The 25,033-nt window shown below is 40.0% G+C and overlaps 1 protein-coding gene across 2 annotated transcripts in view; it reads left to right on the forward strand.

Annotated features, from left to right (window-relative positions):
• The first annotated feature begins 4,518 nt into the window (after window positions 1–4,518).
• LOC137632290 (fatty acid hydroxylase domain-containing protein 2-like) overlaps window positions 4,519–25,033 on the forward strand; it is a 49,298-nt gene continuing 28,783 nt past the window's right edge. The window contains exons 1-3 of one of the 2 annotated variants that reach the window (XM_068364194.1): window positions 4,519–4,653; window positions 13,193–13,352; window positions 22,439–22,542. In XM_068364194.1, coding sequence (XP_068220295.1) covers window positions 13,198–13,352; window positions 22,439–22,542 — 259 coding nt within the window. In that variant the 5' untranslated portion in view covers window positions 4,519–4,653; window positions 13,193–13,197. Of the gene's footprint in view, window positions 4,654–4,724; window positions 4,838–13,192; window positions 13,353–22,438; window positions 22,543–25,033 lie in introns of those variants that run through there. The other variant, XM_068364195.1, reaches the window with a different exon arrangement.

Consider the following 25,033-nt stretch of genomic DNA (forward strand, 5'->3'; position numbering starts at 1 on the left):
AGGTTTGTCCTAGGGAGTCAAAATGTTCTTGCAGACCAACTAAGACTGAATGACGACATCATTCCAACTTTGTCACAAATTATTGAAACCATAAAGAGCTCCAATGGTGGACATGTTTGGAATTTGTAATAAAAATGGTTTTCATGATGTCCAGTTCCATTGGGGGTAACATAAATTGAAGTTTTGTATTTTCCAGTTTTGTGTAGGATATCATTTAGAACAGTCAGATGGGTTTTACCTCTACATATAGTGAGTGTAATGTCATGTGAAGTGTATGTGTTGACCTTTTAGTGTTGAATGTAATTGAATATAACATATTCCTTCGTCAAAATCCCTTTTAAACTATAGATGTAATTTCTAAAATGAGGTACTATTGTATATTAGGTAAGAAGTGACAAAGTAGAGTTCGTTGTATGGAGTTGTGTTGGAATTTTCAAAATATTAAAGGTTTTGCAAATTGCAGGTTTTGTAAGGTTGACAGGTTTCTAGCGGTTACTGTAGACTAAATTGTTATGCGGAAATAAAAAAAAAAGCTATATTGTTCATAATTTTCAGCACAACGAGGTGAGTATTGCAAATCACGATGATAAGCAGTATTTCTGACACCAATGTCTGTTTCTTAGAGAATATTGATACTTATTATTCTTAATTCAAGGTTCCTTAGTTTTTTAGCTCCAAGCAAATTGTATAGTTAATGTTTCTTTCTCCAAGATACGAACCGTTACTCGTATCAATCACACATACCTTTTTTATTTCAAGGTTAAAAGGTGTCTGGTTTCAGTTCCAGTTTCATCAGAATATATACTCACCAGAACGTCAGCCGGGCAAGCCCAACTGTGGTGGCCAAACACAGCAGTCATTTGCCAAGTAAACAGTTTAAAATAACGGGCGCGGGTGTGGATCGATCCGCTGCCACGCGAATGCTAAGCGAACATGTTACCAGTGTAGCCTACTACCCAGGAGGCCTAAATGTTTAACTCATAATATTGAATTTTTTTTTTTCAAACTGAAGAAGACACTGGATATGTTTTTCAAAATGAGATTATCAATCAAGATCGACACAATATATCAAATGAGCTGCATATAGTTAAAGAAACTATCAATGGAAAGATCTGGGTGGGTAAGATCCAATTCCTTTTAACTACTGTACTAGCAATCATATTATGAGTGTTGTTTAACTTCATCGCCCCATAGTTTGTGCCATGCTGCAGCAGTGCTTTTAGCTTAATCTCTATCAATGGATTCAGAAGTCACAGGTCTACACTTAGGAAATTGGGTCGATACAAAGTGAGTAGTACTGTATTACTTGTATGAACAAGCTTGTTTTTAGGATCCATAAAACACTTCCTTTAGGAACGCTAGATGTTGTATATCTGTGGTCACTTTGGTGTCCATTAAAAACTACTCTTTACAGTCTATTGATTAAAAATTCAACAACAATAATGAAAAAAATATCAACTGACCCCTACGGTTAAGTGACAGAGGATTAACTATAGCATATACATTCGAACATTAGAAAATGTTGAGTATAGGCTAGATTGACCTGTTGGATTATTATCATTATTACCTGCCAAGCTACAACCCTAAAATTGGAAAAGCAGGATGTTGTAAGGCCAAGGGCTCTAACGGAAAATAACTCGGTGAGTAATGGAAGTAAGCTAAAAGTGAAGTAATTTACAATTGAAAAAAAAAATACTTTAAAAACAGTAACAGCACTAAGATAAATCTTTCATATGTAAACTACAAAACCTTAAATTAAAACAAGAAGAGAAATAAGATAGAATAGTGTACCCAATTGTATCCTCAAGCAAGAGAACTCTACCCCAAGACAGTGGAAGACCATGGTACAGAGGCTTATGGTACTACCCAAGACTAGAGAACAATTGTTTTATTTTGGAGTGTCCTTATAGAAAAGCTGCTCACCATAGCTGTCTCCTCTATCCTTACCAAGAGAAAAGTAGACCAGCACTAAACAATTATAGGTAGGTAACTCTTTGAGCGAAGAATTGTTTGGTAATCTCGGTGTTGTCATGTGTGAGGACAGAGGAGAATATGTAAAGAATAGGCCATACTATTCGGCGTATGTGTAGGCAAAGAGAAAATCGACAGTAACCAGAGAGGGGGACCCAATTCTCTATCTAGTGTAAGAACTTGCAAAGAAAAAAAAAAGAATCAGTTCTATGAAAAGGCAAATTAAAATATAATTCAGGTTCATTTCTTCCTAAGCATCAGTAACTTTAACTAGACTGCTTATTGGCCATACACATGCAATCCAAAATTATTTAATGAAGCGAGACCGGCCCCTCTTTGTAATACCTGTCAAATGACCTCAGATATTAAACCTATTTTAGTCGATTGTCCTGTTTTAATCTTCAGAGGAGGACACATTTTCTCCAGGATAACCCTTTCATTTTACTGGGGGAAAATTGCAATACCCTGATCTTGAAAAAAAAATATACAGAGTATTGATTTATACCACATGCATTAATCAATTCAATCATTTCTTTAAAAATTATTCTTATTTTGCATGTAGATGTTATTGTTTAAAAGTTGTGTGATTGTTTTTATAAGTTAGACTGATACCAAATGTTGTAAGAGTACGAGTATGATTAATTGATTTGCATTATACATAGCTAAATTGCATTTGATGCCCTGGGTGTTTGGCTTAAGGCCTAGATTTTGTATTCAATTCAATTCAGTCCCTAAGGGTCAATGTCAAATCATCTTAGGACCAACAAGGAAAATGGAAATTATCCATAATGACTCTCTCATTGCATTCTGTTAACGAAATTGGACAGCAAAATTGCCGTGCAGGCTACTTTTGACAGTGATCGTCAGTCATGTGGTTCAAGTCAAGGAACAACAGTGAAGTCTAAACCAATGAGTGCAGATCTAAAGTATCCCGCCATGCATAATATGTTCTGAACTGTACCAGAAAGATTTTCTTTTCTAATTTCATGTAGAAGCACACACCTCTTAGCTGGTTATGATCTTGCCAAGGTAACTCTTATCTATTTTTTTCCGAAGATGATAAGCCTCCTCATTCTCCAGATAACAATATCTACAAAATACAAAAGATCAATCAAAATAACATTCCAATCTCCTTGATTTTTTTTTTTATTTTTTCCATAGGATAAATCTAAATATGGTCAGTGGTCCAAGCTGGAGGACTAACTTTCCTTGCGATACCAGAGGATCAACTAATTAACAAAATTGCGTGTTGCCTTATCCATGATTTGTTCAGATTTTGATTATAAAACTGAAGTCATAAGATCTTTAGATAATGTCAATCAATATGAGAGATATGGCGTAACCATTCTCTATGGTAATCATCAGAATTACAAACAAACATAATAAAGAATGTCTTATCTTCCTCTATCCTACTGTAGACAAAATGGTAAGAAGCCAATGAAAATAGTATCTTCTAAGTCTGGATTAAGAAGGATGGAAAAGAAAAGAAAATTATCTCTCTCTCTCTCTCTCTCTCTCTCTCTCTCTCTCCCAGATCACTATTTAGATGTTTTATTGAATAAATGTTGCTACCACAAGTTACAAGTGCAACATTTCTGGTTAAGCAATATTCGAAAGAGAAAAAATTACCATACATAAGTGTTAACTCTCACCAGGCAGTAGGCCAGTTCTTTACATTTGTAAAATGGAGAATTTGGCATTTGAGACCGTTTTATACACACACACACACACACACACACACATACATATATATATATATATATATACACACACACACACACATATATATATATATATATATATAATTTTCACTTTCTCCTGCAACGTGGCTTGGCTTATCCAAGGAAGACTTTGAAGTAGACATAATCATGTTAAAACAATCAACAGATAGTTCAGTCTTTATACCGTGAGAAGCGTTGTCTCTGTGAGCAATATCTGCTCACTGAAATATTTTCTGGTCAAACTCATTGTACAGTATATATAAATTTTACTCATAACAACCAACTAGGCTGCGTGATTCCCTGTCTGAAATTTCATAGTAAATATTGGGATACACACATATAGATATAGATATATAATATATATATATTACTGAAATTTGACAACGAGGCAAGCACTTGGTGAACAAAATAATTATTATAGTAATAGCTTGTTTACTGTTTTGATTCCTTTACTAACAAATGTTTTGGGAGGAGCTTCTGAGTACGCACCTTTCTAGGGAGAAAATGTAGGTGTCGCCACCTAAAACTTATGTAAGTCGAAGGACAGTAAATACCTGCCTTAGAATAATTTTATTTTTATTTTGGTTAGTCATTTCCTTAGATTTAAGGGCATATTTTCAATTTAAATCTCAATACCATAGAAGCAAAATTTAGACGGTTAATTATGGTCAACTAATGCCATACCACTTGTGATATGATTTTGATGAAAATCATTAAATAGTTAACCACTGAAATCCTATTGCTGGGTTAGGATACTTAAAAAGATAAAAGAAGTACACAAAATCTTTACTAATCACAAACGACAGATTAAAACCTTTGTGTTAAAGGCCATCATTTTCCCCTAGGACCCCTGAAATTTCCCCTAGGATCAGCTGAGTCCAAAGTCGCGTACAACGATTCCACTTGATCATTGTTATTGTTGCCATAATTGATCTGGAGTCACGGTCACGAAGCCACGAAGGTAAGGAGCACTCAATATTCCCTTATATTATCCGTTCACAGTGTTGTCGTTGTCTGTAATAATTGCAGAACTTTAAACAACATGGGATTTAAGAATTAACGTAATAAGATTCACTTTTAGCCTAAAGTTCAAGTGAAAGTGTTGAGTCGTGTTGATCAAAATCTGTTGCGTATTAGATTGTACGGTAGGTTTGGTTAAATATATGATACTTTAATTTCTAGCCAAATACATAAACCATATAGTTTTCCTACAAGGAATCTTGTGTTAAATAAATTTCTGACCATGATTATTGGGGCAAACCACCCGGTCGTGAGGTTTTGGACCCCCTTATATAAAGACAATTATGGGGGACCCTAGAGGGGGAAACCAGTGTCCTTTTGGGTGGGAAAATGTCATAAACGAGTGATTAGCAGCAATAATAATGGTCAGAAATGTAAATTAAGCCCAATGTAACCAGTTGGAGAAATATATGGTTCATGTTATTGGCTGAAAATAGGCCAAAAACGTGATTATTCAACTTTTGAGATTTGTAAAAGGCTATAGAACCTAACAAACCCACCTAACCTAACCTAGTAGTTCCCTGGTCAAAAGCCCCCCGGACCCCCGTTTCCCAGGTCACAACCGCTAGCCGGACCCCTCCTTCCCAGGTCACAACCGCTAGCTGGACCCCTCCTTCCCAGGTCACAACCGCTAGCCGGACCCCTCCTTCCCAGGTCACAACCGCTAGCCGGACCCCTCCTTCCCAGGTCACAACCGCTAGCCGGACCCCTCCTTCCCAGGTCACAACCGCTAGCCGGACCCCTCCTTCCCAGGTCACAACCGCTAGCCGGACCCCTCCTTCCCAGGTCACAACCGCTAGCCGGACCCCTCCTTCCCAGGTCACAACCGCTAGCCGGACCCCCCAGGTCACAAGCTAAAAGTATGTCACAAATAAATCTTTCAATTATGAAAAAATAAATCACAACTAAATCCTTACCTTATGATGGACATTGTTGCTTTTTTTTTTTTTTTTTTTTGGGCAATCTTTACAAAAGCTTTACTGTAGAAAATGTTCAGGCCTTCCCTGAAAATTAAGTCAGAATCTGATCTTTGAGGCCTTATTTTGATGTTATTTTTTAAATTTCACATGAGTAACTATAGCTTTACACTGAACGGAGAGCATTTCCATCATCATCAATTGCTGACATAAACAATATTACACAAAATTTTGAAATATTGATGTGCTTCCCTTAAGTTCACTCGAGGAGAGGTCTTTACGAAATGGTGGTTAACTTAAAACTGAAGGCGAAGGTAGGAAAAAAGTGGCTGTTGCAGAACATCTGGGAACTTATGAAGAAGTACTTGTAAGCTGTTAATTGGTTTTAAAAAAATCACCGGACAAATGTGTCATTGTAAATGCACAGAAAACTTCCCAAACCATGGGAAAAAATGCATGCGTAATAAGTCCCCTTCTGTCTCTCAGATGTAACAATGGACTTGGAGTGAAAACCATATTTCATAAATATTTTAACAGACTGATATGTAACTTATTATGCCCCAGCCCCTATTAAACATATAGAGAAAAATACCAAACTAGCCAGCACTCTTCCATTTCTTATAGCGAATTCCAATTTCGCTAGAAATTAGAGAGTATCATATATTAACCGGCCTTTGTTATTGATAGGCCTGTTATTGAGACCAGTTGCACTCAGGGTTTTCTCTTAGTGAAGGTTCTTTCCTTTAAGCCAAACTTGTGATTCTTTTTAAGCAGAGCGAATTACAGCAATTTTTTGCAGGTGTTATTGCCCAGAACTTGGGCCTGGTTAACCTAGCACAAGATTACATTCTCTTTGCAGTCTGTTGTATGACCAAATTGAAGAGAACTACTGGTGGAACAAAGTGAAAATGATTGTGTGGTATCTTATGGTATTAAAACTACTTTTCCTCTGTAACTAGGTTGACTGTAGTTCTGGAGTTATTTGGCATTTCAGTACTGACAGGTGAATTGGTCTGTAGTGGGCTTTTTTTTATTTTTTTTTTTATTGAATTTGGGATACTTATTCTTGCCAAGATTATTATAGTTCCAGTCGGGACAACATTTTCCTTTAAAAAAATTTTCAATAGAAAAACTCCTGTTTTCTTCAAGAATAACCTTTATTACCGTCACAAATAAATATTAGTTAGTGGGCTATACTCTGATATATTCTCTGGCGGTGGAGACCACCTATTGGGATTTGCAGGTTTTGGGTGGGGAAAAATTACTGAGGAATTGATAAATAATGCTAAATCTAACCAGGACTTTAATTTTACTTTCTTGCCATCATAAACTATGAAACCTTACATTCCCAGTTAACCTAATCTGGGATGCTAAGCAAATATCTTATAGGGAAACATGTTTTAAGCAAATATGTTATCTATGAATGCCATACTGCTGAAATATTGCCACTAATATATTTCTAGGGTAGTTTGTAGAATGACATGCATCCACTGTATTGATACACCAATACATGTAACAGTAGGTTGGGTTATTTTACGGAAATCTTCTGTGATTGGTGTTGTGGGGAAATATTGTTTCACTCGAGGCCACTATTCTCATGATTGCAGACTTTTTAGTGTTCCTGGGGAACAAGAAATCCCTTTCAGTCATTGTGGTAAAGGACTACCGTTCAGCCTTGAGCCATGTATTCAAACTGAAAGGGCTTGATCTCTCCTTATCATGGGAACTCTCTGCTCTATTTAGGAGATTCAAACCTCCTACCTGGGATGTGTCGAAAAGTTCTACGGGTCTTAAGACAAGCCCCTTACAAACCTATGCATAAAGATTTAGACGGGGACCTTACTTTAATCCTGCGTTAGTAACCTTGAATTTGTGGTGTGTCCTCGGTAACCTGTTACCCACACGGTGACCTCAATTTTCGGATCAAATAACTCCCTTATTATTAAAGATATGAAAAAACCTGAAGTTTTAAAAAATAACTATAAAAACACATTCATTAACAAAGCAGCCTATAAAATTTTTTACACTTGTCCTTAGTTCTTAGGATGGTCTTGACAATGAAGTAGGATATGGGAACATCCATGCCAATTTTCAGTGTCCTAGGCCCAAAAACACCAAATCTGTGCCTGGGTGTGAAAAAAACTAAATTGATTTGGCGAAAAAGCAGTAATTGGAAATTGTATGCTGTAAACCACCTAAATATTGAAATATTTTGTAATGGTCATCCCTTATTGCTCACTCAGAAATCAATACAGTATAAGACCCTCAAAATATATGAGGTGGCCACACAGCCTCAAGATAACGACGTCACTGCCTAGCAACACTATTCACCAATGGTTATTGAAAATCACTTATTGATATAAAGATTTAAAAGTGTACGATATTAAGATGTGTACATTGTTCGGTAACACGGTACCCACCTGTGATCGACGAAAGTTTGAGGGTCTGTAATCAGGAATATCGGAGCTCAGTTTGATGCATCACACAAGGCGTCCACAATATGCAAGCAGGGTTTTAAAGGCCATCTCCTTCCATGCCTTAGCTATGGATGAGAGCTTGGAGGTGGATGAGCAATTTGGTCTTGAGGATGAGCTTTTGCCCAGAGCCGCTAGTCTTAAGCTCACAGAGGTGGAGCAGGAGGAGTCTGAACGCACCCTCTGGCAGGTTCTAGTTTGCATTAGATCCATCAATGGCCTGCCAAACTTATCGACAGCTCTGCAGGATGGGAAAGACACGGTCTTAGACCAGGTCTATGGCACTCAAAGACCCCCAAATGCCTGATCAGATCTCAGGACTGGTCAATGGAACACTTCCTCTTGTCCGGCACCAGGATAAGAATTACATTCCCACCAGGTTGTTAATCTTTGGGGGAATACCTTTCTCAAGAGATGGTACTCAATCATTGAGAAGTTCTATCGGCAGCTGTCACAGGCTAAGAAACTCCTCTTTTTAGGGGAGTTATCTCTTTGAGCCAGGAGACATTGAGTGAGTAGGTGAGGGGTGAAGGAAGTCCAACCAGGACTCCCTCCTTCAGAAGGCATTGACATCATGGCTATACCAACCTCCACCACAGAAGAAATAGTCTAATTCCCAGCTGTAGACGAAAAGGGCTAGGGGCCCAAGACAGTAGGGGCCTAATGCCTCTAAGAAATCCTTTTGAGGCAACTGTAGAGGTTCCAATCCTTTTGTGGAGGGAAGGGGAACAGGGGTTCTAGCAGAGGCTGATCCCACTAGGATGGGTAATCCTCCCCCATGTCCATCTGTAGGGGGATGCCTGCAAAGCCACTGGCTAAGGTGGCTGAAGCTTGGGGCTGAACCCTGGACGTTCGAGGTGATTTTTTGAGGGTATTACATCCCCTTAATTTTATCTCTCCCTCCACTGTCTCAGGATCCAGTCCCAATAAGTTCCTATGTGAAGGGATCCGCAAAGTAGCTGGCCCTTCAGGCCGAAGTCCATACCATGTTGAAGGGTGCTCTCCAAGAGGTCCTCGACGGGCCTCCAGGCTTCTTCAGTCGACTCTTCCTTGTGAAAAAAAAAGGCGTCTTGAGACTGTAGACCAGTCATCGATCGCTCGGCCTTGAACAAGTTTGTCGATCAAACCTCATTCAAGATGGAGACATCCGGCATGGTCAGACTAGCAACAAGCCCTCAGGACTTCATGTGAACTTGATCTCAGGGACACATACTTCGAGATCCCAGTCCGTCTGTCTTCCAGGAAGTATCTAAGAATCATGTTCAACCAGAAACAATACCAGTTCAAGGGGCATTGTTTCTGTCTTTCCACAGCACCTCAGGTCTTTACGAAAGTGATCAGCTTAGTGTCATCTTTGGCTCACAGAATCGGCATCCGTCACCTAAGATAGGCCATCTTGATGATTGACTGATTGTAGCAAGACTTGGTGGCAACACCTCTTCAACAGGAGATAAACTTTTGAGGCTTCGCCAAGGTCTGTGGATCATGGTAAACCTCAAAAAGTCTCAACTGCTACCCTCTCAAAGACTGGTAAATCTGTGCATGATAATAGACCCCAAACGGCACATAGCATTTCCACCAGACTAAAGAATTCAGAGGCTGAGGAAGGAAGCAGGGCCCTTCCTCAGGCGAGAAGAGCTACCAGCCCAGACCTGGCTACGTCTCTTAGGCCACCGTCTAGTACCCAATTGTCGCCTAGGGATAAGATCTGCCAGTGATGCCCCAAGTCCCAATGGAATCAGGCCACTGATACCTGCGACACCCTAGTTCATCTAGGGTCAAAGGTACAGACGGACCTAAGGTTGTGGTTGGCTGACGAGAACCTCCGCTATGGTGTCGACCTTCGCGTCCCTCCCTCGGAACTGATGCTCTTTTCAGATGCATCAAGAGTAAGGTGGGGGCCCACATGCTGCACCACACCATCTCTGGCCTTCATCCACTCCCCTTTTGGGAGGAAGAAGTCCTAAAGACCGATCGATAGTTGTTGTTTTCCTGTGACTCCTACCATTTCTTTCCCTGTAGGAGAACCATTATTGTTTCAGGAACCCCATTACTCCATTAATTGAGGGTGAAGAAAATACGACAATAACTTATGTCTAGTTCCTTACCTGTTAGCACACCCTGCACCCACAAGTGCTTCATTGCTCACAATATCACCGGTCCGTGCGTCTACCCACTAGCATAATACTAGATGCATGTGCATATTAGCCATCCAGTGCTCGCACTCTCACCTGTTCGCATATGTCTTTGGGTACTTTCCAGTACATGTATTTCCCTTCTCAGTGACAAGTAAGATCTGATCTTTGAGCCAATTTCTCTCCTTCGGAACTGAAGAGTCCTTAGAGAGACAGGTTTTCCTCGATCATCCATCAGAAGGAAGGGATAAAGACCAATAGTGTGAGTACTCAGTTCAGAAGGAGATAATAGTACCAATACTATACTGGGAGTGTAAGTTCCGATTGATGTCTCAAGACACTATTCCAGTGTGGGTTGGTTCATGAAGATTAACCAGCTCAATGAGTCAAACTTGAGTCTTATAGAGCTGGCCTCAAGTAAGAAAAGATATTGGTTGAGTGTTCAGAAAAATTGGGAAAGACGGACTGGTCCCTATATCTAGAGCAACATAGCGTTGCCCAGTTTGGTACAAGACCCAGCACCCTGTAATGCATAGTGAGCCATCTCGTTTCTTGTTAGTTCTCGGTACCGCACTGTCTTTCTGGCTAGTTAACAGGAAGAGATAGGTTCGAGTCTTGTGCAACTCCTGTCGATCGGTCATCCTGGACTGCTTCAATGATATCTTCTTAGAAGTTGCAGTCTGAAAATTCTAACAAGATAAGGAAGATGAGGAGTGCACATGCTTCTTCTTACTAGCTTTCTTCTGGGTCAAGATCTTAGAAGTCGACGACAAATTTCCCATGGAAGAAGAGACCAGTGGGGACACACTTACACTCCTCGAGCCCATGTATGATGTACGTTGTCCGTCTTCTGTGGTCGAGTTTAAATGGCAGTCATGCTTCTGAAGGGGAGGCCAATAATCTATCAAGCTCCCTTCAACCTCTTCAGGGTACATTACCATTGTTGGTCTGGATCTTGCATACTATGAAAAAAATATACTGTACAGTATTTCCTTAGGGGCTTGTTGAAGCTTATTTTTAGCACCCCAACATCTCCTGACTTATCTATCGCTGGCGATGAATACCAAGATCGAGTCTTGCTTGTCAATGCTCTTGCTCTCAGCAGTGAGTGCGAAGACTTTGGAGAGGCTACCATGGCTCCTGTGAAAGTGGGTGAGACAACCATTGATCATCATTTCTGTGCCCCTCAAGGATCAAAGACCTCACTTGAATCATCTTGGTCGAAACTAGTTCGTATGGCAGATCTCTGGACCTGAGAATTCACTATGTTCTAGCTGATTGAGCAGGATCCTGCCACCTCTACACCCTTCACAACTGAGATTGTGTGTGGCGTGCCCAAGGCTGCAAGTCGTCCTACTCTTCGTGTTGATCCCGCAGTTTCTGCATTGGTGATGGTTTTTCCTCAAGAGGGATTCAAATCTGAGGGTACAGTCTTCTTAGCTTCCTACTCTGCTGCCATGGAGTGACCTTCTTGGCACATCACTCAGCAGGTCAATGTTTCAACTGAGTCTTGAAGAGAAGGGACACTATTGTTTCCCTAATCTCCATGCAATTTGGACAGAGGTCATGTCGACTTTTGAAGGCCATGTCCTTTTTCCTCAGATGGTTATGGAGGCTATGGTGGAGAAAGGCTAGCTTTGATATTCTCATCCACTGCAGTTACCTTAAGTAGCCCCGGCCGTTCAAAGATCCCTGTGGTGAAATCTATAGTCTGCCAAATCTTCAATAGCTTATTTAGGATTTCCAGCTGCTGCCTCCTCTAAGAAAGGTACAGACAGTGCTCCACTCTTTTGTGTCTAAACTGAAAGTTAAGGAGGGGCATTAGAGGGAGGAAGGGGACACTGATGTTAGTAGTCCCTTTCCACAGCTGCTATGAATGGGGATGCCTGTCATGCCATTGGGCAATGTGGCAGCAGCAGGATACAGAGGGCAGAGGGTGGTAGACATCTTTCAAGACAGAATACTATTTTTAGTTCTTTGACCTTCCCTCACTTACACTATTGTGGCATTCTAAATTTACTCCGAAATGGGTGAAAGTTTTATCCTTTGTGGCAGAGGTGAAATTGATGGAGGAGAAGAAAGCACTTGAAGTCATTTGGAATTGTTCACTGTTATTTTACACTCATCGACCTCTCGCTTCTTAAAAAGTTTATCAAACCTCATCTAGCATGACGATGGCATGTTCTATGTGTTCTGCCATCAGAGAGGGGGAAAGACTGCTTGCATTTGGTGGACCACAAGGATGTGCATTGTCGAATATCCATTTATCAGTGTTCAAGAGAAAGCATCTCTGCTTTATCATAATTAAGGGAGTAGTGTATCAATTGAAAACTCTGCTTTGGATTATCTACTACTCCCCAAGTGTTCCCACAATAGCTCACTCTAATCTCAGGTTGGGCCCTCTTGAATGGGATGTGTCTTATGAGAAATCTCGACGACTGGCTAATCTGGTCCTCTGCCAAGAGGTAGTTGCTTCAGGATTGAGACAGACTACTCACTTTGGTTGTGATCTATGGTGAAAATTGGGAGAAGTTGAATCACTTGCCCAGCAGTGCATAAAATACCTGGTCCTGCTGATAGATAAGGCATCAGCAATTCTCCCTACTAGATGATCACATTAGTATGCTCAGATAAGTGACACTTCCGTTCCTTTTCAAGCAAAGAACTCCTAGCTTAATATGGTAATATCTAAGAGGATAACTTCCTTAAAGGACATTACTAGCCTTAATTAGGACAGGCGGACAAGGCTTGCCTGCTACCTGTTGGTACTTATTGATACCTCATTAGACTTTAAATACGCGTTCTGGCTTCGTTAAAGTCATACCATATTCCTATTAAAGGACTTAGGCTTTTATAGTTTGGAAAGTCCACGTTTCTTTAAAAATTTTGTTTTTCTGTTTGCAATTAGTTTTATGTAAATTAAAATGGTTCATCAAAGCCTGTTTCATTTTCAGGTTCCATGGCGGATGTTAAGTCGTATCAAGGAGACCAGGGGATGGGTGTGAGAAAACCATCCCCTGCTGCAGCTGATTTGTGGTCAACACTAAAGAAAGCTCTCTTTATTATTGGGTCCACAACTATTGTGTTTGTGGCACTAAGGAACAGTTTGACATAGTAGGTTCAATGGTATTTGCATTTATGATATACATATTTATTTATAGAGCACTTTTCCTCAAAAGTTTGATACAAATTCTCAAAATGTTTTTCTTAACACACTATTATTGTACTTGGTAACCTGGGAATTTTTATTGTTTTATTTAGAAAAAAATATGTTTTGTCAGAAAGCTCCTTTGTATTATATTATCAGATGTAAAACAGATTTGGGGTGACTACATGTCATGTGCCAACCAGCCTAGCTACCTGGTATATGTTTGTTTTTTTGTAATTAATTTCTTTCCTTTTCTGTTTTTGTATAGAAATCCCTTTAGTGGTCATAACGTTCATGTGGTTGACCATGACTTCATTGTTGTTTTTAACCATGTTCATGAAGCCTTTGTTTTCTTGCGTGAATAGATAGGAGTTGTAGGAGTAATTTCAAGTACATTACTGTATTGTTGTTGAATTTTTAGCTAATGTATTGTAAAGAACACTAGTGAATATATTTATGAGTTTCACATTTATTTCATATTTGTTCCTACACAAATACAAACCCTTGTCCTATAGTAGGAGTATGCTTTCAGTGAAGCTGGATATGGTTGTTAAAGGTTTAATGAGGTGGAAGTAGTTAGTTTGGGGAAAGCCCCACCTACCCTACAAGCCACTGAGCTCCTACTTTGTTTACAGCTACCTGATATACAGACATACATTTTCTTTTAGATAATTGTGTTGGCGGATTGTTTTGTAAGAGGGATGTTTAAAACGAAGGACCAATGTGCAGTGGTTTTGTGTTTTCTATGCAATCATACCTACTTCCTTATTCTTGTTCCTGTTAGATAGCATTCCTGTTTGCCGGGTGACAATGACAATGTTAACGTAATCCTAAAAAGGTTAACAATCCTTAGACATTGATGACACCGCCCTTCTTTTCCCTTGTGTCTTCCCATTTCCGGAAAGGTGCTAAGGATATATTGCCTGAATGTGCTGTCTCTTCATGGGGTTCCTTTGATCTTTTCCCCCGTTGGAGTGTCATCATCGATCTGAAAGACCTTTGGAAAGGAGCATTTCAAGTTCCTCCACCATTTCTGCATCACTGTTATCTCATCATATAGTACTGATTGTCATGGACTTTATCCTGTATATGGAAGAAGTCCAAGAAGAGCAATCAAATGGAGTTGCGCATGTGCAACTCCTACCATTTCTCTCCCCATAGAAGAGATAGTGGTGCTCCAGGATTTCCCTTGACTCCCTTATGCATGCACCCTTACCTGTTCACATTCGTTTCTTGTGTGTAGATAAACACCCTTTTATGAATGAGGTGAGGGGTCTCCATGCACAAATTGTTCTTCAGAACACCAGGCTTCTGTGGATAGCCCTGCGTGCCAAAGTTTGTCTCAACAACCTCATCAATCTTCACATGTAAAGTCTCCTTTATGAGTGGTTTCCTCCTAGCTTGAGCCCTCATTCAAGCATATAGTCTCCCCATAGGCGCACCTCCTGAGAACTCGTTCACATTTTATTAAGGCCAGAGACTTTAAAGTTCTACATTCGCCAACATGCCCAAGACATATCTGAAGACTTCACAAGCTCACTTCATGCTGGATCCCCTGGTATACGTTTTTGGACCATACCACGAGGTGGATCTTCACTCACTAGATCTCCGTGTTTTGGTTCTCAAAGAGCAATAACCCTCTAATATTGTATTTGATTCTGCACATACTATTTGTAATGATACAGTCCCTGGACCCGATGGAATTCCGTATGCAATGATTAAACATGTACATGTTAATGCATACATACATACATACATATACCAAAGGCACTTCCCCCAATTTTGGGGGATAGCCGACATCAACAATGAAACAAAACAAAAAGGGGACCTCTACTCTCTTATGTTCCTTCAGCCTAACCAGGGACTCAACCGAGTTCAGCTGGTACTGCTAGGGTGCCACAGCCCAACCTCCCACATTATCCACCACAGATGAAGCTTCATAATGCTGAATCCCCTACTGCTGCTACCTCCGCGGTCATCTAAGGCACTGGAGGAAGCAGGAGGGCCTACCGGAACTGCGTCACAATCGCTCGCCATTCATTCCTGTTTCTAGCACGCTCTCTTGCCTCTCTCACATCTATCCTCCTATCACCCAGAGCTTTCTTTACACCATCCATCCACCCAAACCTTGGCCTTCCTCTTGTACTTCTCCCATCAACTCTTGCATTCATCACCTTCTTTAGCAGACAGCCATTTTCCATTCTCTCAACATGGCCAAACCACCTCAACACATTCATATCCACTTTAGCCGCTAACTCATTTCTTACACCCGTTCTCTCCCCCACCACTTCGTTCCTAACCTTATCTACTCGAGATACACCAGCCATACTCCTTAGACACTTCATCTCAAACACATTCAATTTCTGTCTCTCCATCACTTTCATTCCCCACAACTCCGATCCATACATCACGGTTGGTACAATCACTTTCTCATACAGAACTCTCTTTACATTCATGCCCAACCCTCTATTTTTTACTACTCCCTTAACTGCCCCCAACACTTTGCAACCTTCATTGACTCTCTGACGTACATCTGCTTCCACTCCACCATTTGCTGTAACAACAGACCCCAAGTACTTAAACTGATCCACCTCCTCAAGTAACTCTCCTTTCAACATGACATTCAACCTTGCACCACCTTCCCTTCTCGTACATCTCATAACCTTACTCTTACCCACATTAACTCTCGACTTCCTTCTCTCACACACCCTTCCATGTCACTAGTCGGTCAAGCTTCTCTTCTGTGTCTGCTACCAGTACAGTATCATCCGCAAACAACAACTGATTTACCTCCCATTCATGGTCATTCTCGCCTACCAGTTTTAATCCTCGTCCAAGCACTCGAGCATTCACCTCTCTCACCACTCCATCAACATACAAGTTAAACAACCACGGCGACATCACACATCCCTGTCTCAGCCCCACTCTCACCGGAAACCAATCACTCACTTCATTTCCTATTCTAACACATGCTTTACTACCTTTGTAGAAACTTTTCACTGCTTGCAACAACCTTCCACCAACTCCATATAACCTCATCACATTCCACATTGCTTCCCTATCAACTCTATCATATGCTTTCTCCAGATCCATAAACGCAACATACACCTCCTTACCTTTTGCTAAATATTTCTTGCATATCTGCCTAACTGTAAAAATCTGATTCATATAACCCCTACCTCTTCTAAAACCATGTTAATACCAAGTTATTTATTTTAAGCATTTTTAAAGAGTATGGCATGATCGTAGTTATCTTAGTGTTTGGGAACTAGCCATTATTTTAGCTTTTTTAAAACCTGGTAAGGATAAGTTTTTAGCAGCAAACTTTCGACCAGTTGCATTGATATCTTGCTTATGTAAGATCATGGAGAAGATGGTCAATCCATGATTGATGTGGTACCTGGAAAAGAAGGGTATTTTATCTGTCACCTATCCAGTGTGGATTTAGAAAAATGCACTCAACAACTGATGTGTTGATAAGACTGGATTCCTCTATTTGTGAAGCCTTGGCTTCCAAACAACATGCAACATTTTTTTTTTTTACTTTGAAAAGGCATATGATACATGATACTGCATGGAGATATGGTTCACTTAAAACCATTCATGAATTGGTGTTAAGAGAAGAGCTACCATTGTTCATTTAATTATTTATTTCACATAGATTTTTTCAAGTGATAGTAGGTTAAACTCTATCAGAGAGGAAATGTCAGGAAAAGAGAGTTCCCCAGGGTAGTGTGCAAGTGTAACCCTGTTTGCAAGGGCCATTAATGGACCTCCATCATTCCCATAGATATTCTCTCAATATTATTTGCTGGATCTAGAATGTTGGTCAAGAGAAAATTACAACTCCCAATTGACAAAATTATTCAGTGGACAGATACGAATGTGTTTAAGTTTTCGACAAGCAAAACGGTTGTCCATTTCAGTCATTCGGGGAGTACATCCAGACCCAAATATGTACAGTATATCAAAGGTCAATGAATCTCATGTGTAAGTGAGGCTAGATTTTTAGGATTGATATTTGATTGTAGGCTTACATGGGTTTCTCACTTAAAAGCTTTAAAAGTAAAATGTCTTAAGGCTCTAAATCTTTTAAAAGTTTTGTCCCAAACATCATGGGGAGCAGACTGCAAAACTGTTTTAAAGTTATACAAGTCCTTAATTTTTTCAAAAATTAGTTATGGGTGTGAAATATACTGCTCAGCCACCCCAAGTCAACTAAAGGTTTTAGGTTCCATATACCATACTGGTATTAGATTGACTATAGGATCCTTTAGAACTTCGCCTATCCAAGCCTCCTTTTTGACGCTGGAGAGTTACCTGTAGACTTTTACCAAAAGTCTTCTATTGTTCGGTATTGGTTTAGGATGCAAAGACTCCCTAATTTTGTTAGCCTTTCAGACTGCAAGCCTTGTAAGGCACTCACATACTTTTGAGTTGCACTTAAAATTTCCTCAACCTTATGGTTTTCCGGTGAAACAATTATTATACAGTCTTGATATAATTAGAAGTAAAGTGCTTCCATTTAAGATATCAACCCCTCTGTGGAAATTACCAGAGATATCTTTTTGTAAATATTTTATTGGTGTTAAAAAAAACATGACTGAATCAGAAGCTAAGTCTTTTTATGGAACTTGTTGAAGAACGTAGGAAATTGACTTTAATGTGTAGTGATGGCTCCAAATCTAATGCTGGCATTGGATTTGGAGTCAATAGTAGTTCTTTTAAGTGTAAAGGTGCACTTCCGCCAACATCTTCCTACTTACTGTCAAACTATAGGGCATACTGACCACTATTGATAAAATAGCATTAACATAGGAGTGCAATTTTACCATTTATAGTGATGTAAGAAGTTTCCTACAAGCTTTATAAGTCTTTAATTCAAGTAACCCTTTAGTTTTAAAGATTTTGGAGTGGCTTTTAAATATTGGCCTGATAGGTATAACAGTTCGATTTTGCTGGGTTCCGACACACATAGATGTCTGGAAATGAGGAGGCAGATTCACTGGCAAAGAATGCTGTAGCCAAGTTGCTACCAAGAAGGTATCCTATTCCCTGTAATGATTTTTTACCTACATTTAAGAATTTTATTTCTAATAATTGGCAACAGCATTGCGATAGTTTAGTTGAGAATAAGATGAGAGAAATAAATAATGTTACATCCCCTTGGAGGTATAACGGGATGCCCCGAAAGTGGGAGACTACTCTTTGTCGTCTCCACTTTGTTCACACTCTGATGACACATGAGTTTCTGCTGGCTGGCCATCACCAACCATATTGTGACGACTGTTTGATACCCTTGACACCCTTGACAGTGAGGCATTTGTTGACCACTTATAACACAGAAAGAAACTGATATCCGTTTGAGACTCGAGGTCAGGATGGCAGGTTCATCCTTGCCAAGATTCTTGGACATGGTGTGTCTTACAATTCTGGCGGCATTGTCAGATTTATTTCAGAAGAAGGTTTTCTGAAAGCTATTTAACTTTTATAACATTTTCACATCTATGGTTTTAGTTTAAATTTTTTTTACTCTTTATAATAAACAACATCGGTGTCAATGACCTTCGATGTCAAGATGCCAGAAAACATCTAATCATTCATTCATTCTTCTTGAGAGAAGTTTCCTTGCACCAAGAATCCAAGCGCACAGGAAATTCATGTGCAATGAGAATCGCATGCACGGGTTCTACGTACTGTCTATGAGGTACTGTACTACCTTTCACGCATACGGTCTCGTATCTGTGCTGTCTGTCATGTATGTTTGGTGGTTTTCCACAAGGACAATTTCTGAAATTGCAACCTTTCACACCTCCACGAGGCGATACTCCAAGGCCAAGGAATGTGACAGTATTTTGCCACACTACAGTACATATATCCTGTTTAATCGGTAATGCAGCTGCACAGCTAGGCAGAAATAGAGGACCAAATCGTCCTTATAATACATTGAACATTTGTTTCAGCTAACAGAGGACGGAGGAAAGTTGCGTAGTTGTTCCCACACAAACAAGAACTTCTGCGTATGCTTCTGAATCTTCCTTCGTCATAGGGGAATGTGTTAGTGATTACTCCAGGATTATTGGAAGCATCACTGGTAAGCAGCCAGCAGTTTCCCTACATTCTGGTTTCAATAGAATAGGAAACATTCGTTAGTTGGGCTTGATGGCTAACTGACAATTTGCTGTCTAGGGGAGTCCCATTCTATCCCCACCTCCAGAAATCCTACAGTTCATAGAAAAATCCAATGAGGGTGGAACACACACTAGTATCAGAATCACCTAAGGGAAGTGGTTGTCAGAGGAAAGACACCCACTTTTCAACCTACCAGTAGCGCATGCAATGTGACTACAAATAGGGATGGTAAAGTACTCGGTTCATTGTAAAACTACTGTACTCCTTTCCATTTATGACAATGGGTTCAGCTGGTTCCACTAGTTTTTATCGCATGGGCACACGCTTGGGAAGTCGACAAGGTATGACTGTTTGTAAGGTTCATTTGCGCAGAACTGTGCAAGCAAACATACTCGGTCGACAGTAACTCTGTGTAGGACCAATTTTGATCTTTACATCATTGTGGGGCAGAAAGACTTTATACTACAGGTTTTCACCATTGCCCAACCGGTTTGCCATACAGTTTCTACTCCTCAGTCTCAGTCTGTCGGCAGCGTTTGAAGACACCTTACAGCATCCATAGGATTCTACACACTTCCATCTTCCCGTATTGTCGATCACTAATAGTAGGTTAACGACTGCTAGGTTCGTCATGACCCTGATCTTTCCCAAGGGCCCATATGCCAAATGGAATTACCAGTTATTTCATCCTTCATCAGGGAAACTCTTCAGTCTTTGTAGTGAAGGATATTGCTCAGGCCTTGAAACAAGTTTTCAATTAACTCTTAGGTCTGGACCCATTGCCAAAATCAACAGGATCGTGAGGAGTCTCAAATTAGCAGGCCTTTCAAGCAGTCCCATTCGAACAATTGAACGAATGTCAGATGAGAGTTCATCACTCTATCCTCAGCCAGTGACTTTGCCTGCGCCACAAGTCAATCAGAAGAATAGAGGATCTCCATCGCATCAGTTCAGGAATTTGTGCTCAGGATCTAGAACCTAGCCATCCATGATTTGAGATCCTTCTTCATCTCCTCCCTACAAAAGCTACTAACGAGACCAGGATGACTTGCCTCTCTGTTGTGAGAGGACACAAAGATTCCTCCTACAGCAATGGAAGGAATAAGGGAAGATCCTAGAACACCATTTCTTTCTGGCTTTGTAAGATAATCGAACATCCTTTCCTTACAGGTTAGGAGACGGAGGAATCATCCTAGATTTGTGTGCATAAAGTAGGATATATTGGATCTATTCCAGCAGTTACAATTCTTGAAGACAAGTCTCTTCCCCTTACCTTTGGCAATATGCTTACAGGGTCCTGGTTACCAGTATCATTAGCCCAGTGGTTGTTGCTCAAGAAATTGCGAGCATGCCTAGGTCCTTCAGCTTAGCTGCTTCATAGGTAAAGATAGATCCTACGTAAGGTAGCAGTTGTGGTGTATGTCTAGAATGAGAGGTGAATTGATTGGCACTTCTACCACTTCTTTCTTCCACTTCCTATGGGGTGTAACAGTTTTTCTTTTATGTGCTTCACTGGATGGTAGATGTAGTAGCCACATGATCGAGTAACTTTACCACCAATCCTCCCTGATGAGGGGAAAGATGGCCAAATGTATTCAACACACTTTCTGCCTTAACTGCCTTGCAAGTGCTAGGCTTAAAGTGAAAGTGAGGTCTCAGTGGCCTGTTATGTGCTCAAGATTTCCCTGCCCCCCAGCAGTAACTACCACCACTTCGTAAAAGCTTTAATAACTGTATCCAGCTTCACTAAAAGCATACCCCTATTAAAAGACTCAGGTTTTTAAGGAAAAAATAAATGTTCTTCAAAATATTAGATTTTTCTTATGGTTGTTATTCTCTTGTTCATTTTACATTTTTTAAAGGATACGAGAAGCAGATACATTTTTTTTTCAAGTATTATCATCTTGCAGAAAACTACAAGGTTTAGCTTTAGGGTTTAAAAGTACAGGTCCACTATTGGTAGTCAGAACATTTGGTTCCAAAGCCCTGATGGTTCATGGGAAGTCATTCTGTTACATAACTCAGACTGGCTAATAATTATATATGTAATTAGACATGTAATTTATTAATTATACATATCTTGTGACTCTTAACAGTACAGTATTGTATTGTTATAAACTTTAAAAGTAAGGGACGAATTAGGTACGTCATGGTGAAAAATAAACAATAACCGGGATTTGGGCATATCTTGTCTTCACTGTGTGCTTTACGGGCATGTATTTGGTTTATTCTCCCTTTTCTCATCTTTGGTCAATAAAATTACACTACATGTGTACATTGGTGAAGCCTTAATGCCAAACTTGTTTTTCTTTAACACGATAATTCAAACATGTCCTTTAGATAAAGACCACTAAACTATTTTTCATGGTTAATTGAATTTTAGCTCATAGGCTAACTTGGTATGTTTCAGCTTTAATTTTTACATTCTATTACACATTTTACATTATGGTAACACAGTTTGTAGGGAGATAAGTGTGTATTTTTTTCTGAAGATATAGTTTTATAATAACTAAAGTAAATTAGAAGTAGTTAAGGGTAAGATTTCTGCTATTTTAAATTTTATCCTGGGTTTCTACTATGAATCTTGGCCATACTGTGGTGATAGTTTCTCTTAGATATCATAGTTATGTACAATACTTCTACACTATTCTATTTCATTTAGTGATCTAAAACGTTTATTTTGCTATCGTGTGTGATACGAATGTTTATCTTCAATAGAAAATGAACTCATTAGCTAGAAATGACTTTCATATTGACAATAATGATGAATGCAAACATGTTTTGTAATAACATAAATGATAACTCGGTACTAGAATGTAAGTAATCTTGTAGATTTTCCTGTAGATTGGTTCCAATTGTGTCTATTTTGCTTTGAAATTTCTGTACTAATTTCCTGACATATCCTTTGATTTCTTAACAGTCATCTACAACATTTCTGGGGAGCATCTGGTAACTTTTGGCAGCATCAGTGGGACAAAATTCTTAACACTTTTGGGGATGACCCTTATCACCTCATGGTTTATGGTAAGTAGAAATTTGTTAAAGAATAAAAAATGTTAATGTTTCACTTTGGTTAGCTTGATTTTAGCCGAAATTTGCCTAGAAAATGGATAAAGTAACCCAATTCGTGTTTCATGGTATGTTTTTCTGTGTAATATACTGTAAAATTTCATTATTTTACAAGAGCTGTGTGTTCATACTTTTATAGAAATCTTTCGTCCTTTGGAAATGTGGAATGTCTTCAACAGGGCTGGAATGGCCATTGAATATGATAACGAGGTATTTAACGACAGGTGGGGAGGTCGGGCAAGTACCCCCTCCCACTTTTTTGTCAGACACGTTCACTTTTGTATTTAGCCACAACAGGTACAGATGTTCTGTTGCGTCTTGTTCGTGGCAGCTTAATATTTTTAATAATACTTTCAGTTTGAATGCTTAATTGTTAGCTTCAATGTCATCAGGTAAGTGATGCAGGATGTTTGTAAGTGTTTGGAAAGAGTGGATGCTGGATAAACTGGCTGTAGATCATACACTATTAGCTTCTTGTAGGGGGTAAAATTGTTTACAGTCATCCCCATCTGCTGAATCTAGATTGTGCCCTTTGATTTAGGCTTCTGTAGCACATGAGTTTACTCCATTGGTTCAGGGGAAGGTGGGGTTTGTACTCGTCTTTCCCGTTTCCTTTTCTTGACAAGGGAAGTTTGTTCCGTGCTCTTGATGGGCAGCTCATTGCTGACCAGTATGTTTGGGTTAGGTTAGCGATGGTGAGTGGCGGTAGGCCTATAATGGTATTAGTCGAGTTCTTCCTCTTGCTGGTGGGGAGCTTGTGCATATCTGGTATCGTTAGGTTTGATTTGCAATCTTGAACTTAGGGGCTGCTCATGATGATATCAATTGTTACTTCTCAATTTTGAGTTTTCTCATGACAAAAGAAGTTGAAACCAGTGTGATAGTTCATCAGCTGCAGAAGAACCTTCCTTGGACTGAACAACAACTCATTATGTGATGGAAGGTAAGGAGGATTCAGATTCCGCCCCCTGCGAAGAGAGCCGTTCATGGTATAACTGTTTCATATCAGTAGCAGGTGCTGGTCCTTTTACTGAATCAATTGACCACGTAGGAAGATGTTGGCCTTTTGATTGTGTCCTCGGAGGATCCAGTTCCTGTTTATGAAGCTTGTTGCTTTTTCCTTTGAAGAAGGCTGTCAAGGCAAAGAAAGAGTCCGAGCTCCTCCTCCTGCCAGTTTCCTTCCTTCCTCCTCTTTATGTTATCTTTAATTCTGACACTTCTTCTCAGAAGAAAAGAAAAAAAAAGTTCTGGAAGTGAGACTTAGTGCAATCTCTCCTCTTGCAAGTGAGAATAAGAAAGTTGGTGCACTTTCTCGTGCTGACGCTGTGGGGTAGGTTACTCAGGATCTGGTAGCACTTATACGACTAGCACTAATGCTCATCCTTTGCAGGACTATGTACACTTGCTGGCAGTGGGGGGATGAAGATCTACCCTTCCCCACCTTCATTTTCTGAACATCTGAGGCTGATCTGTTGGGCTTATTTGCTATGGGGAACATGATCGCTAGTCTCCTTGTGACTAGTAGGCTTAGGGAGATGTACTCGGTGAGTACACATCGTCAGGAACCGGCTGTGAAAGGAACCAGTAATCAAATTCCACGTTCTTTCAAGTAATGGGACATTCCCCCACGTAAGTATTACTAAGAACCAAGGATCAATCTTCTCTGCTCATACAAACGACGATTCGATTGGGAATGAGAACCTTGGTCTCTTGATGATTGTTTGCCATATGTTTCACTGGCTTAGGAGAAGCTTCTATGCATAATCGCTGCCAGGAGCGTGATCACCTGTCACCCTCACTCCCCATATACAGTACATGACTGAAGGTTCGTATTTGCATGCTCAATCAGAAATGAGCCAAGTTTACCACCCTAAACCATTCTCAGTGTAGCTTGTTCAAACACGAAGACGGTCACACTCGTATGAGCAATAAGGAGCAAGGTCCCATGTCGCATGGTGACTGTCCTCGTGGTGTGTGTGTGCCGCCAAGAACCACACTCCCTTGTACGGTTCTCAGGGGAAGAGTATGCTGTATTTTTTCTTTTGTTCCGTAACCGAAATACAAACCACGCTATTTACAAAGGGTTATTACTTTTAGCGTAGCTGAAATGGCGAGCCATTAGAATTTAACGAGGGTGTATTACCCCCGCGCTAGTTAGCGGGGGGGTAGGGGAGTGGTAGCTAGCTACCCCTCCTCCCCCTCACACACAGGTGAATACTCACTTTCACTTTTGGCTCGGACTGTGACAGACGTCTCTGTCTTGGTCCTCGCTTGGCAGCCATTGTCTGTTTTGTCTTTACTTAATCGCTTACTTTTCTTTTACTCAATATATATGTAAACATGTTTTCATGTTTGTATATATATTTGAGTATAGAAATAAGTAAGTTTCCTTTTCAGATGTGTGTGTGTAGTGTACGATATCTACGTGGAGGCCTCGGCAGTTAGG

The sequence above is a fragment of the Palaemon carinicauda genome, chromosome 41 (genome assembly GCF_036898095.1).
Source record: "Palaemon carinicauda isolate YSFRI2023 chromosome 41, ASM3689809v2, whole genome shotgun sequence".
Lineage (NCBI taxonomy): Eukaryota > Metazoa > Arthropoda > Malacostraca > Decapoda > Palaemonidae > Palaemon > Palaemon carinicauda.